The sequence below is a fragment of the Zootoca vivipara genome, chromosome 14, assembly GCF_965207765.1.
Source record: "Zootoca vivipara chromosome 14, rZooViv2.hap1.1, whole genome shotgun sequence".
Lineage (NCBI taxonomy): Eukaryota > Metazoa > Chordata > Lepidosauria > Squamata > Lacertidae > Zootoca > Zootoca vivipara.
In genome coordinates this window covers 3,030,177-3,046,488 of record NC_142597.1, presented here as the reverse complement: position 1 = coordinate 3,046,488, position 16,312 = coordinate 3,030,177, and the positions used below count along the sequence as shown (strand labels likewise).

At 46.7% G+C, this 16,312-nt stretch overlaps 1 protein-coding gene across 4 annotated transcripts in view; it reads right to left on the bottom strand.

Moving 5' to 3' along the window:
- SORBS3 (sorbin and SH3 domain containing 3) overlaps positions 1-16,312 on the bottom strand; it is a 69,710-nt gene that overhangs the window by 37,434 nt on the left and 15,964 nt on the right. For all 4 annotated transcript variants that reach the window (XM_035138896.3, XM_088657773.1, XM_088657772.1 and 1 more), the window contains 4 exons: positions 10,403-10,511; positions 8,337-8,594; positions 3,631-3,739; positions 1,084-1,316 (listed from right to left, as the gene is read on the bottom strand). In XM_035138896.3, the coding sequence (XP_034994787.3) occupies positions 1,084-1,316; positions 3,631-3,739; positions 8,337-8,594; positions 10,403-10,420 (618 nt within the window). In that variant the 5' untranslated portion in view covers positions 10,421-10,511. The remainder of the gene's footprint in view (positions 1-1,083; positions 1,317-3,630; positions 3,740-8,336; positions 8,595-10,402; positions 10,512-16,312) is intronic.

The window sequence follows — 16,312 nt, the reverse complement described above, 5'->3', positions numbered from 1 at the left end:
CAAAGCGCCGACAAACAGCTGGGGCCGGGGAAATGCTTTTTGCCCCTGGGTCCCTTCGCGCTCTTTTCTGGCGCTGAATCAAGGCGGCGACCACCCCTTCTCTTTCTTTCTTTCTTCCTCTCTCTCTCGTTCTTATTCTTTCTTTCCCTCTCCTTCCTTCCTTCTTTATCTCTGTCTTCTCTCCCTCTTTCTTTTTCTTTCCTTCTTTATTCCTTCTTTCCTACTCTTCTTTCTCTCACCTCTTTCCTTCCTCTCTCCCTCCTGCTCCCTCTTTTCTTTCTTTCTTTCTTCCTTACTTCCTTCCTTTCTTCCTTCCGTCCTTCCCAACTTTCTTCCTCTCCCTCATTCTTATTCTTTCTTTCCCTCTACTTCCTTACTTCTTTCTCCCTTTCCGTCTTCTCTCCCTCTTTCTTTTTCTTTCCTTCTTTATTCTCTTCCTTATTTCCTATTCTTCTTTCTCTCCCCTCTTTCCTTCCTTCCTTCCTCTCTCCCTCCCACTCCCTCTTTCCTTCCTTCCTTCCTTCCTTCCTTCCTTCCTTCCTTCCTTCCTTCCTTCCTCCCCTCCCCTCCCTCTCCCTCTCCCTCTACTCAGAAACATAGGATGCTGCTTTATACTTTTGGCCCTTAAACCCTGGAACCAGGAGAGCAGCTTCAGTGAGTCAACCTCAGCCAGTCCCTTTGGTGAAGGGTAGTGGCTCACTGGCAGAACATCTGTCCTGCCTGCAGAAGGACCCCAGCATCTCCAGGTACTACCGGTAGTAGCTCTGCAAAGGTCCTGCATGAAACCCTAGCGAGCCTCCACCACCCAGTGCAGTTACCAAAAATCATTTTTCAATAAATTGTACAATAATTGTACATTTGAATATCTACTTTCCATTATTCTGACTATGTTTCTGCTTTCAGAGCTAGTTATTACTTACATTATTACAAAAAACAGTAATAATTGAATGCAGTGACAATAATTTATGATAATAAAGAGTGGACACATAGTCCTACAGATACAACCGGCCCTTTGAGGGTGACCAAACTGCTGATGCGGCCCCCGATGAATTTGAGTTTGACACCCCTGATCTACAGACTCACCGATCGTGAGGCGATGGGCATCCCAGACTCATCTACTGGTCCAATGCCATCATACTTCACCCAGCGTTTTTCCTTCCTCCGGCCATCTTTTGTCCAGGTGGCAGACCAGCCTGGTTTTGCAGTGCCATTGACAGCTGGGCTAGCAGGTGAACCAGCCGGGTGGGGGACAGGTGCTGCTTGTGATGTCGGTGGTCTAATTTCTTTAGCAGGCCAGGTGGGATACCAATTATTTGCTGCAAACAGTTATGGGCAATGTATCGTGAGCCAGCTCTCCAGGAGGCAAGGTCATCAGCCAGACCAACACAAAGCAAACACAGCAGTTTACTGGGCTCACACCATATTAACCACAATAGCCAAAAATTTCATAGCAGCAATATACCTCCAATGAGGATATGTTGGATAATAAACACAGCGTGGCCATCATCACCAGAGCTGGCTTGTGGGTTTTCAAGCAGAGGAATCTGGCTAGCTGCTCATGGAAACAAAATGCTAGATAAGATGGACCTTGGTAAGATGCAATAAAGCAGTCCTTAAGTTCTTATGAATCCCTGGCATTGGAGCATCTAGGATTCACATTAGTCCAGTACTGGGAATAATGGATCCTGGCTGGAAGATACGATTATTCTGGACACAACACCAGCCTTGTTGTCACTTGCCTGGTTGCCCCAAGCACCTAGACGGCCAAAAGAGGTAGGGAGCACTCAGGCCCTCCCCCTGCCCCCTCCCCCGTGTTCCTATGCTGGATGCACAGGAGTTAAAAGCTCCGCATAGAAAGTGCATTGGTGGATGAGAAAAGAAACCCTTGTCTCTAGCATATCAAATGTTTTACTTGCCAGCCTTTCTCGTGAATAAAAAGCAGGTGAGTAGACCCAGGTGGCGCTGTGGTTAAACCACTGAGCCTAGGGCTTGCTGATCAGAAGGTCAGCGGTTCGAATCCCTGTGACGGGGTGAGCTCCCGTTGCTCGGTCCCAGCTCCTGCCAACCTAGCAGTTCGAAAGCACGTCAAAATGCAAGTAGATAAATAGGAACCGCTATAGCGGGAAGGTAAACGGCGTTTCCATGTGCTGCTCTGGTTCGCCAGAAGTGGCTTTGTCATGCTGGCCACATGACCTGGAAGCTATACGCCGGCTCCCTCGGCCAATAATGCGAGATGAGCGCGCAACCCCAGAGTCGGTCACGACTGGACCTAATGGTCAGGGGTCCCTTTACCTTTACCTAACTGTTGGGGGGACTAATTTACAAGGCTGGCTGACTCCATGTGTTTCCCAGTAAAAATCAGCCCTAATTCTGTTTCTGCTGCCACCAGATAGGAATTTTGCCCCAGTCAACTGGTCTAAAAGGGGAGTTTAGACATGCTGCTGAACATACAAGCTGGCCCTTCCTCCCCCGCGACATGATTCTGTAGCCAAAGGTTACCTGACCAAAGTCCTATGAGATGTCAGCTCCTCCACTGATGGGAGCACAGCAGAGGCATTGCTAGATACTTAAGAAAGATTCAGGTCATGCGGCCATGGTCAAAAAATTAAATAAGCTTTGCATATGTATTGACACATATTTATACATGGATACATATGGATACACATTTAGAATTTAAATGTCAATGACGGCATGTCAATTAATTATCCATCCAAAAGATCAGGCCAAATTAATTATTCAAACCCCCCAGCCCAGATTACTCCAAATAAATTCCTCTTCAATTCATTTACTCCCAATTTATTTATAAAAAAATCCTGCTCAATTCAATTCCCCTTCAATTAGATCCATTCATTAAAGGTAAAGGGACCCCTGACCATTAGGTCCAGTCGTGACCGACTCTGGGGTTGCGCGCTCATCTCGCATTATTGGCCGAGGGAGCCAGTGTACAGCTTCCAGGTCATGTGGCCAGCATGACAAAGCTGCTTCTGGCAAACCAGAGCAGCACATGGAAACGCCGTTTACCTTCCCGCTATAGTGGTTCCTATTTATCTACTTGCACTTTGATGTGCTTTCGAACTGCTAGGTTGGCAGGAGCTGGGACTGAGCAACGGGAGCTCACCCCGTCACAGGGAACCGCCGACCTTCTGATCAGCAAGCCCTAGGCTCAGTGGTTTAGCCCACAGCGCCACCTGGGTCCCAGATCCATTCATTGGGCTGTAGCTAATGCTAGTCCTACTCAAAGTAGACCCATTGAAATTAACCCAGACAAGGCTCTTAGGTCCATTAATTTCAGTGGGCTTACTCTGAGTTGGATATGATCCATTATAGCTAGATAAAGCCATCTTACATTAATTTACTCTCCCAGATTGATATCCTACCCCTACCAGTCGATCTCCCCCCTGCCCAGTCCTTAGAAAAAGATGTATGGCCCGCAGACACTGCCCCCCCGCCCCCCGCAACACCACAGGAGCACTGGGAAAGCAGAGAGTGGGAAGCTGGGCTGAGTTTCAATCAAACACAAAGGCCCAAGCAAATGGACAACACAGGAAGCGAAGAAGGCAAAAGGCCACCAGATGTCCATTCTCTTGCCAAGAAGAAGCCATTAGTTCCTCCATATTTGGCTCGAGTTACCTGAGGTTGTTTTCCATGGCTGAGAGATCCCATTGTACACAGTGCGGGGGGCTGTGTCGTGGAACTCAAAATTCAAGGTGTTCGAACCACAATGACGAATCACAGGAACCTGCAGGCAACAGCACAAGCCCATTAGTGACACCTCAGTTTTAAAAGCAGAAGCACCAGAAAAGGCTTCCAAGCCAAATGAAGCTTCTCACATTCTTCATAAATATCACCCTTGGGAGCTTCAGCAGTTCCATGTATTAATAAGATAAATTTGTTCTTGTAATCTTTGGAGAGTGGGACATCTATCCCACTATCTTTTGAGACTTTTTGTTCAAAAAATGCAAATTGACAGATAAGCTTTTCTCCTTGCATAACTGCCCTCTCCCCTCCTCAGGTTTCAGCAACTGGCATTCAGAATAAACTGCCTCTGAAAGATTGCTGTATCTGAATGTCTAGAATAAAATTGATAGAAAATAAATCTAAAGTAGTGATTAACCCAACTGCAAATATACGCAGGTGGCCCTGTGGGTTAAACCACAGAGCCTAGAGCTTGCCGATCAGAAGGTCGGTGGTTCGAATCCCCGCGACGGGGTGAGCTCCTGTTGCTCGGTCCCAGATCCTGCCAACCTAGCAGTTCGAAAGCACCTCAAAGTGTAAGTAGATAAATAGGGACCTCTCCGGCGGGAAGGTAAACAGCGTTTCCGTGTGCTGCTCTGGTTCGCCAGAAGCGGCTTTGTCATGCTGGCCACATGACCTGGAAGCTGTACGCCGGCTCCCTCGGCCAATAGAGCGAGATGAGCGCCGCAACCATAGAGTCGATCAAGTCTGGACCTAATGGTCAGGGGTCCCTTTACCTTTACCTTTAAATTGGCAGAATTAATACTGATATTTGCCCTTGACTTTCTCTCCGTCTATATGTATGTTGTCTAATTATTGTTGTAACTGAAGTTGTTACTGTCTGGAATAATAAACTATTTTGACTTATACCCAGTTTCACTGAGAAAATGGGCACCTAATAAACTAGAGGCCTGGTGAATTCTTTTGATTGTTCTTATTGTGTTTTGCATTAAAATGTGTAAGCCACTTTGAGGATGGGGGCTTTTTCGAGGAAGAAAGGCAGACCAGGGCTTGAAAAAGTGAATCAACGCCACAGTAACTACCTAAGAAAGGACTGTTCTCTGGTTGTGAATCTGGAGGCACAGAACAGTTTTCTGGGACTGTTACCTTAGGATGAATGTGGAGATGGAAAATCTGCCAATAGGAGTTGTAGTCCAAAACATCTGGAGGACCTCCGGTTGGCGAAAGCTGATTTAGGCTGCCAAGTTTACAAAGTCTACGTTGGTCAACAAAATGGTTACCTGGACAGCGTCATGCAAGCAAAACCAGCAATGCTTAACTCCTGCTCCCAGTGGGCCAAGGATCAATGTACTGTACTAATAAAACCTACACCAGCCTATGATGAAAACCAATTCATTAATACAATCAGCCATAATTAGTCAACCTCTTCCTTTTCAGGAACCTAGTCTAGGGCACACAGACTTAAAACAACTTTGCAGCCTGCAGCTCCGATATGGAAAGAAATGAGGAACAGTCAGCATCCCAGGAGCCACAGAGAGGCTTGAGAACACAACCCCTTCATTAAAAGCCTTGTAAACTAAAGTTGTTGTTGTTGTTGTTGTTTAGTTGTTTAATCGTGTCCGACTCTTCGTGACCCATGGACCAGAGTACGCCAGGCACTCCTGTCTTCCACTGCCTCCCGCAGTTTGGTCAAACTCATGTTCGTAGCTTCAAGAACACTGTCCAACCATCTCGTCCTCTGTCGTCCCCTTCTCCTAGTGCCCTCCACCTTCCCCACATCAGGGTCTTTTCCAGGGAGTCTTCTCTTCTCATGAGGTGGCCAAAGTATTGGAGCCTCAGCTTCAGGATCTGTCCTTCCAGTGAGCACTCAGGGCTGATTTCCTTCAGAATGGATAGGTTTGATCTTCTTGCAGTCCATGGGACTCTCAAGAGCAGGCATCCCCAATCTGCGGCCCTCCAGATGTTTTGGCCTACAACTCCCATGATCCCTAGCTAACAGGACCAGTGGTCAGGGATGATGGGAATTGTAGTCCAAAACATCTGGAGGGCCGAAGTTTGGGGATGCCTGCTCAAGAGTCTCCTCCAGCACCATAATTCAAAAGCATCAATTCTTCAGCGATCAGCCTTCTTTATGGTCCAGTTCTCACTTCCATACATTACTACTGGGAAAACCATAGCTTGAACTATACGGACCTTTGTTGGCAAGGTGTAAACTAAAGTACTCTTTCCTATTTCATATTTTATAAAGCATACACTCACTGTGAGTCTTTTAAAACAATTCAATTCAAAAACAAATATACACCCACTTTACCTGAACCAGTTTTTCCAGAGGCACTCCTTAGATTAATTAAACAGTCTTACATACTACCGGTACCTGTTGATTTTGTCCATGGAAGACAGGAGTGCCTGGCGTGCTCTAGTCCATGGGGTCACGAAGAGTCGGACACGACTAAACAACTAAACAACAACACATACAGTAGTATCTACTAATGGCAGCTTTCCTGGGGGAAGCAGAGAGGAAAGAGTGAATCCTTATTGGACTCCCTCCAGTAATGCTGTCCCCCTCCCCCCTTTTTTTTAAGAAGCATGAAATGCAGTCACCCTTTCTCATTATCGTCTAGTTTGTCCCTGATGAAGTAACCTGTGAGGCACCACAAAAAAGAAGTGCAAGACCCTGGGGAGGGGAAACACGCAGAACATTTGCCTGGAACTTGGGGCCCTTCAGAAGTTGCTCCCATGAGTTCCAGCCAGCATGGCCATGGGTCCTGAACCAGGAAAGTCATAGTTCAGTGGCATTTAAAGGGCCACAGGCCCCCCACCCTATCCCACAGTTAGCACATCCAGAGAATTAAACCTGCAGGGTTAATTGCTTACCAGTAATTATTTCCATGTGCTGCTCTGGTTTGCCAGAAGCAGCTTTGTCATGCTGGCCACATGACCTGGAAGCTATACGCCGGCTCCCTCGGCCAATAATGCGAGATGAGCGCGCAACCCCAAAGTCGGTCACGACTGGACCTAATGGTCAGGGGTCCCTTTACCTTTACTAATTATTTCCAAGGCTGAAATATCTGAAGAAGTGTGCATGCACACGAAAGCTCATACCAAAATAAAAACTTAGTTGGTCTTTAAGGTGCTGCTGGAAGGAATTTTTTAATTTTGTTTTGACTACGTCAGACCAACACGGCTACCTACCTGTAACTATTTCCAAGGCTTTTCCGCTTATTTCCTTTGAGAAACACCTGCTTCTATTTATCTTTTCTTTATGATGTGAATATAGGCAGATGTGCCCTTTGACCTTTCTGTCTAGGCTTATATGTTTCCTGCTGCACATGTTGCTTTATCAAATAGAGTGTGAAGGCCATGCTACCTGTTCTACAAAATTACATGCAACTTTCTCCCCATCTTTTCTTTTGACTTGGCAAACAGTCACTGGAAGCTGCAGGTCAGGTGCTAAGAAAAAATGGGCAGCTGGGGTGGTTTAGGACCTAACGAGATAGGATGCTGACTGTGTGAATGAAATTAACTTGCATAATTTAGTTATTTGAGTAATACTTTCTCAATGGGGAGCCTGACCAGCAGGGGATCTTCCACCAGTAGGCAAAGAGTTGTGCCTCTGTTTGTAGGAGGGGTATGTCGTTTTCATTGGGACCATGGTAGGTCTAAGCCTCTAAGGTTTAGACCAGTGTTTCCCAAACTTGGCTCTCCAGCTGCTTTTGGACTACAGTTCCCATCATCCCTGGCCACTGGTCTTGCTAAGCTAGGGATGATGGAAGTTGTAACTCCCAAACAGCTGGAGACCCAACACTGGTTGGACGAAGGGTTAGATTCCACCTACCCATCTTCCCATCCCCTACTCCACCCAAACTGGGGTTCCTAATTACAAAACAAAAAATGTGCATGTTAATTTTATTCACACAATAAAGTTCAAGTCTTGTTTGACCCTTAAAACCTTCTGTATCTTTTTGCCTCTGCGGGGGGGGGGGGGGGGACTGGAGGGCATATGGTATTAGAAGGAAGATTTCCAGCACAGAAAGAATTTTTCACCCCCATCTCCAATTGTCCTCACTCTATTCTGATCACAGCTTTCCATGGCTGCCTGTAATTCTAACAAAAAAGTTAGTGGTAAATTAAACAGAGCTATACCTCACAGGTGCAGTTTTCACCTAAGGCTGTTGAGGCAGTTTCCAGTAGTGGGTGGCAGGAATCCCTTGAAAGTCATGGGTCTGATGAGCAGTCAGGTGAGGGCCCTCGCCCACTGGCAATTCCTCTGAATTAGTTTGGTTAAAGCAGGGGCAATCCTGGCAATTTTACAATCCTCAGAAGTGGGGGAATGGCAGCCTGGGAAATGGCTTCCTCTGTGACTGCCTCTAGCATCTTTCCTGCACTGATTCTGCTGTATGCTGAAAATGCATCTCTTTAGTCTTTACCCTGGCCGTTGACAGTTAAAAGGTTATGTTGTTTTGTGGGACCTGGCTTTTTTGGCTTTCTGCTTTTGTTTGGAATGATTTTACTTGTTTTTATAATCATATGATTGTTTTACTTGTTTTGTGTAACTGTATGATGATATTGTAGTAACCTGTCCTGGGATCCTGCTGTGAAGAGCAGCTAAGAAATCTTATAAATGAACAACGGTCACTCACTCTGTGGTTGGAGGGAGCCCTCACCATCTCTGGAGTAGATGTAGCCTGAGGAGATACGGGGTTTCTGCTGCTGATGAAAGAGGAGTTTTTGTGGAGGCGCAATGGAACGAAGTCATCCAGACTGAGGCCCAGTGTTCCCTCAGGTGCTCCAGCTCTGGAGTGAGATGGGGGAGAGGTAAAACGAGGCCTTCCTTGTGGGGAAGGAGATGGTGAATAGTTTCCTTGGACATGAAGACGATGCTCAGTGTAAGTCGCACTCTGCACGGATTGGGGAAAGAGAACATTCTTTAGGCGTTACGACTTGGTGTATACAATCACAGTGATACTGAGGCAACATGTCACCACCAGGTAAACCCTTTCAGCTCAGGATAAGAGTGGCTGGCAGATAACCTTGAGGCAGGAGCCGGTGGGCTGGGGGGGTCTCTACCTGGGTCAGGAGAGCCCAAGGGAAAAGATCCTGTGGAAGGTCCTAGTTGGTGGGTGGGATTTCCCTCACCTCATCCCATCTCCCGACCCGTCCCCATAGAACAAGGCCTGGGCTCTGCCTCTGTGGCTATTAGAACTGGTTGCACATTTTGCCACGTAAGTCTCTTTCTAGGAGGGATAGAGACACTTTGTAAAAAGGCACGGGCACCAGATTAGCAGCCCTTGGAAGAGGGAGTCAAATTTTGATATTAGTTGTTGGAAAAAGGAAACACATGCAGGCACATGTTTGCATAAACTGATTTATGCACAGATAATTTTTTGAAGTAATTGTGGGGAAGACTGGACCAGGCAGCCCTTGTGCCTCCTCAGCCAGGAGCTGACTGTTGCTGGGCAACCCCACCCTGCCCCTGTTCTTAGAGTGTTGTTAAAGCAGACGGCCCACATATGTATCCCTTGGAACCAAGAAGCGCCTTCCAACAGCCATTCAAACAGAAGACTGTCCTCTGCAAAGGAGGGCACATTTTGCAGAGTTGCTTACCTGAGGCTGCCTCTTGTGCCTGGGGGATGGGGCAGTATGCAATGCACTTGGGGCATGCAGATGGGGGGGGGAGGAAGGAGTTCCACTGCACAAGCATAAATCCTTGCACTAATGGAAGAAGCTACTTAGCAATACAGTCAAACCTTGGTTGTTGAACGTAATCCATTCCAGAAGCCCGTTCGGCTTCCAAAATGTTTGACAAGCAAGGCACAGCTTCTGATTGGTTACAGGAGCTTCCTGAACTCAAGCGGAAGCCGCATCAGACATTCAGTTTTCAAAAAAGTTTGAAAACCGGAACATTTACTTCTGGGTTTTCAGCGTTTGGGAGCCAAAACATGCCAAAATAGAGGCGTTTGGGAGCCAAGGTTTGACTGTACATGGGATACAAGGATACAACCAACGGGAGCAGAGGAAACTGCCTGTATCAGATTGTTCCATCTGTCTAGCCCAGTACTGTGCACCCAAACTGGCAGCATAAAATCATGGAATTGTAGAGTTGGAAGGGACCCCAAGGGCCATCTAGTCCAACCCCCCTGCAATGCAGGAACCTCAGCTAAAGCATCCAAAACAGGTGTCCCCTCAAGAGAAGGCCTTTCCCATCAGCTGCTACCTAGTTCTTGCAGCTGGAGATGCCAGGAGCTGAAGCTGAACCTAGCTCATGCTGCATGCAAAGCAGCTGCTGACTGAGCTACAGTATGCTCTGCTCTGTGTTTCTCTCTCCTTAAAACAAGGGATGGAAAAACAGCATTGCCAATTTAGCTATTCCTCTGCTTTGTACATGTGATCTACTCATCCCCCTAGGGCTCTGAGCCTCACATTATTACATCCATGGGAATGAGAGAAGCCAATGCCTTCTTTTGGCCCCTAGACAAACGCCTGACCAGAAATCCCAGTGCCTCAGCCAGCAATGGATTAAATCCCTGCCTTTATTTACAAGAGGCATCAATGGCTCCCCTGGGATCTCCAATCCACATGCCAGACCAATCTGTTCAGAAACATTTCCTGTTATTTAAAGACAGGCACAGTGATTGTAAAAATAATACTAATGTGACTGATAACAATATGTATCACTATGAGTTAATGCATAATAACGGAGGCTCACGTTCAGGGACTGAAGCATCCCAGATCTGGAGTTCTGAAACACCACCAGTGCCTGTCACATGCAGATGGTTCCCTCGAAGAGGCAGCGGTCAGCTCAGGGTTGCTGTTTCCTAAGCAGGGAGAGGAAAAGCAAGGCATGATGGAGTTGCCCTGGAGCCCCACCCTCTTTACAGCTTCACTGTTAGTTCCTTAGCTAGGAATGTTGACATCCGATGGGAGGGCGTTCCACAGGGCGGGCGCCACCACCGAGAAGGCCCTCTGCCTGGTTCCCTGCAACTTGGCTTCTCGCAATGAGGGAACCACCAGAAGGCCCTCGGTACTGGACCTCAGTGTCCGGGAAGAATGAAGGGGGTAGAGACGCTCCTTCAGGTATACCGGACCAAGGCCGTTTAGGGCTTTAAAGGTCAGCACCAACACTTTTGAGTTGTGCTCAGAAACGTACTGGGAGCCAATGTAGGTCTTTCAAAACAGTGTTATGTGGTCTTGGTGGCCGCTCCCAGTCACCAGTCTAGCTGCCGCATTCTGAATTAGTTGTAGTTTCCAGGTTACCTTCAAAGGTAGCCCCACGTAGAGCGCATTGCAGTAGTCCAAGCGAGAGATAACTAGAGCATGCACCACTCTGGTGAGACAGTCTGCAGGCAGGTAGGGTCTCAGCCTGCGTACCAGATGGAGCTGATAAACAGCTGCCCTGGACACAGAATTGACCTGCGCCTCCATGGACAGCTGTGAGTCCAAAATGACTCCCAGGCTGTGCACCTCATCTTTCAGGCACAGTCGTCCCATTTAGGATAAGGGAGACCTCCACACCTGCCCGCCTCCTGTCCCCCACAAACCGTACTTCTGTCTTGTCAGGATTCAACCTCAATCCATTAGCCGCCATCCATCCTCCAACCGCCTCCAGACACTCACACAGGACCTTCACCGCCTTCACTGGTTCTGAGGCCTGATCTGCTGGGTGCTTGGGAAACAAAGTCTCATTTCCACAGCTGGTGTGATGCCCACAGAGAGGTTGCTGCCTGGCCCCTTTTGTGAGTGTGTGCATGTGGCTCTGTCCTTTCATGGTGGCTGTGGCAATGCAAATGGCTTTGTTTAATAATTCAGCCCCAGACAACGCTCTACAGTTTGCTCGGCTGCATGGCTGCATTCCTGTGGGGGTGCATAAAAAGGGATTTGGTGGGAGGGGAGGAAGCAAACGTTTATGAGTGGGAGAGAAGAATCTCCAGGAGGCTGAAGCAGGAAGAGATAAGGAAGTTGACGGGGCCTCCATACCCACAGCTCTATGGCAGAATACATGCTCAGCCGCCATCATGTTCACACAGGGATTAAATGTCCCCTTACAAGAGCCCTGTAGAGGCACTGACAGTTATTGCAGTCAATACTGAGCGGGATGAGCCAATGGCAAGAGCCAGCTCTGTAGGATCTGCACTGGGGTGGGGAACTTTCAGCCCATGGGCCAATTGGGCAGTGAGGCTGTTTCCCCAAAACCACTCCTGCCCCTGACATCATCTGTGATGTCAGACATGAGGCAGGGAGACGCAGACAGCTGGGCACCTTGATGCAGGTTCCTGACAGTTCCTTGATAAGGGCCTTGCAGTCACCAATGCCAATTAGCTGCCCACGGAAAGTCATTGGCACTGCTGACTCCAGCCAAAAGCTGGGCTTTAAGTCCGCACCATCAGCTTAATGGCTGAGGAACGGCTGTGGCTCAGTGACAGGCTGGTTGCAGAACACATGCCATGCATGCAGAAGGTCTCGGATTCAATCTCTGAATCTCCAGATAGGGCTGGGGGATACGCCTGCCTGGAGACTCTTAAGAGTTACTGCCAGTTGGTGCAGGAGAGCATTCTCCGCCCCATGCTCCTCCAGATGTTTTGAAATACTGTTATAATTAAAATTATAAAGGAAAGGAAAGCTTTTGTTTGTTTAGCACAGAAAACATACTGCAGAGGGGACATGACATCATTTTATATTAAAATACATTACAGAGGGGGCATGATATCATTTGATACATATACCAATGGCCTGTGTATATGTGTATACACACACACACACACACACACACACACACACACACACACACATAGAACAGGGCCACCAGCAGAACATATCCTGCAACTTGTACTATTTTGCTTATTAAAAAAATTCCTTCAGTAGCACCTTAAAGTTTTTATTTTGGTATGAGCTTTCGTGTGCATGCACACTTCATCAGATACACTGAAACAGTGTATTGTTTGTTTACTGTGCTTATATCCTCCCAGCAGCTCAAGCCTTCTTCCCCTTGTGGTTGAGTGAGGATTTGAACCCAGGTCTTCCTGGACATAGTCCAATACCAAGCACAAAACTATACTGTGAGGAGTGGCAAGGAGCAATTCTGCAAACTGACACACACACCCCTTCTGACAACTAATAACAAACCAGCAATCACTAAGCATTGCACACAATGACTAGAAACTTTATCTTCCCTTTAATTAAAACAAGATTCTGAAGATTCAGCGCTTTTTCTGAGCTCAGGCAGAACTGTGGCATAAGCACAGCCCTGATTATGGGCAGCCAGGGCTCTGGCCATCCTGTGCTTTTAAAAATAGTGTTATAAGTCTTGAGAGGGCCAAGGATTCCTTAAACTCCTGGGTGCCAGATCCTCCCCCCAAAATCCTGGTTTTATTAAACATTAGAATTAAGCAAGGGTTGATTAAACTGCACCAAACATGGAAATCCTTGGGCTCAGCTATGCTTGAGAGAGGCTAGAAGAGCTAGCTGGATGGGGTGGGTGTCATTGGAAGAACGAAGGCAAATGATGGCCCATCATTAACCCATAAATGAAAGCTACCAATGAGGCAAAAGACTCTGTGGACACAGAGGGGGAGACCTGCCCCAAGCTCTGAGGTTTTGGATGATTCTGTGACCCCCGGGTTTGAGGGTCTATTGCTCTGTTTGTGGGAAGATGCAGAGGGAAAATAATAACATTAGGATCCACAAAAGGGCCAGGGAGGGAATTCTAAGGGGTTTGTATTCTGTTTGTTTGTTTGTTTGTTTGTAAAACTGAAAATGCAAAAATAAAATTACACACACACATACACACCCTTTTGCACACCAGTTCTTTAAAAAAAGGTTGGATGGTGCCTACATGCTCTGGCATGGGACTCCAGCCTGCATGCAAGATGTTTGCTTCCAAAGGTCTCAAAGGAGGGTGAAAAAGGTCCTTAGTAATCAAAGTACAGCTGAAAGCAACTCTAAAACTAAGTTCCATTATGCTACCCCTTTCATTAAATACCCACAAAGCATTTTTGCAAACTGAATACCCCCCTTCCAATCCTGAAAGGGCAATGTTGTCCCTATGGGCCACGACACCAGCCAATAGGAGCACCGCTGCTCCCCACTCCCTTCTCGCCATTCACCCGTGGCCTGCAACTCATTAACCAGCAGGTTGAATGATTGGCCAAGGAACACAGCCATCAGCCAAATTTCAAAACTGCCTGTTTACATGCCCCCAAATATAACCGACTTTCACAATTAGAGGGGAGGATCCTTGAACATTAGAGGATTCAGGATCCTTGAACATGTAGGTCAAAAAAGAAGAAAAGGATGAGTCACTCCGTGACAGTACATCCTTCTCAAAGGAACCTGGTAGGAGAGTAGAAATCTCTATGTGGGACAAGAAGCTACAGTTAGAACTGGATATGGAACAACTGATTGGTTCAAAATTGGGAAAGGAGTACGACAAGGTTGTATATTGTCTCCCTGCTTATTTAACTTATATGCAGAATTCATCATGCGAAAGGCTGGACTAGATGAATCCCAAGCCGGAATTAAGATTGCCGGAAGAAATATCAACAACCTCAGATATGCAGATGACACAACCTTGATGGCAGAAAGTGAGGAGGAATTAAAGAACCTTTTAATGAGGGTGAAGGAGGAGAGCGCAAAATATGGCCTGAAGCTCAACATCAAAAAAACCAAGATCATGGCCACTGGTCCCATCACCTCCTGGCAAATAGAAGGGGAAGAAATGGAGGCAGTGAGAGATTTTACTTTCTTGGGCTCCTTGATCACTGCAGATGGTGACAGCAGTCACGAAATTAAAAGACGCCTGCTTCTTGGGAGAAAAGCAATGACAAACCTAGACAGCATCTTAAAAAGCAGAGACATCACCTTGCCTACAAAGGTCCGTATAGTTAAAGCTATGGTTTTCCCAGTAGTGATGTATGGAAGTGAGAGCTGGACCATAAAGAAGGCTGATCGCCGAAGAATTGATGCTTTTGAATTATGGTGCTGGAGAAGACTCTTGAGAGTCCCATGGACTGCAAGAAGATCAAACCTATCCATTCTGAAGGAAATCAGCCCTGAGTGCTCCCTGGAAGGACAGATCGTGAAGCTGAGGCTCCAATACTTTGGCCACCTCATGAGAAGAGAAGAATCCTTGGAAAAGACCTTGATGTTGGGAAAGATTGAGGGCACTAGGAGAAGGGGACGACAGAGGACAATATGGTTGGACAGTGTTCTTGAAGCTACGAACATGAGTTTGACCAAACTGCGGGAGGCAGTGCAAGACAGGAGTGCCTGGCGTGCTATGGTCCATGGGGTCACGAAGAGTCGGACACGACTAAACGACTAAACAACAACAGGAGAGCCCCTCCACAGAAATAAATCTCGTAAAAATAAGATCTCCTCGTCAGTGAAATAAAAAAATTAAGGTCTTATAATAAATGTTCATCAACGTGCGGCTTTAAAACTGTATGAGGCTAAGGTGATGGCTCAGCTGCTTTTTGGGGCCAACCTTAACATCCCGCCACCTAACCTGACGACAGCTGAAAGAGTACAGTCCAAATTCCTTAGAGCGGCTTTACAAATGCCCCCGTGTGTGTCAAACGCGGCCATAAGATTAGAAACAGGCCTGATCTGCGTGGAGGCCAGAGTGTGGATGCAGGCTTGTAATCTATGGCTGAAACTTAACATGAATCCTCAGGGCCTACTTCTGTTGCTGTTACTATCAATCCCTCTGGAGCAAGACCATAGTGAATAAGATGCTAAGTATAGGCCTCAATCCATCCAGCCTTATGTCACATGATCTTAATACAGCAAAGACCCTTATGAAACAGAGGATTATAGATATAGAAAGACAGAAGGATTTGAGTAAAGTACCTCACTTTCTAATTGAGGAGGAAAGGAGATACTTGGCCCGCCCAGCCAGATATTTATTCCACCTGGAAATACCCTCTCATAGAAGAGCATTCACTTTGGCCCGTAACCGCATAATGCCTTCAGCAGTTCTCCAGGGGAAGTACAAACGGATCCCTTTATGTGAGAGATGCTGCCTGTGCGGATCAGGAGAAGTGGAATCTATCGGCCATATACTTTTGCGATGCTGCTTCTACGAGGAGGTGCGAGGCGAGCTTATCCACACTATACTGGCAGAGCTACCTGGACGCTCAGATAATTTCTATATAGAGTGGCTTCTTTCCGGCGCTAACTCTAATTCTGTGCTAGAGCCATAAAAATTCGGTCTAATCTAACTAGCAGTGTCCAAATATCTTCAGAACATCTTCAGGACTAGCTAAAGAGGATCCAGTGTTATTAATTGCTGTAGTCTACCTCCCTAAGTAGTAACACTCCTTTTAATCAGTTTTCTTTTAAACAATTGTTAAAACCTATATTTATTGCCTATTTTTAGATTATTACTGTTTTTCTTTTATTGTTTTATGTATTGCATATTTATGTGTGCTGGTCAAGAACCGTAATCAATCAATCAATCAATCACATTGGTAACTTCATCTAGCTAGACAATGAGCAGTGAAGATTACTTTGGCCCAGACCACCACAATTTTCTTTTCATCTTTAATAGAGGATGCACAGACTCTTTCCTGTGCTGGGACCCACATCCTGCAATTTAAAAAAAACATGGAACAGCAAAAAG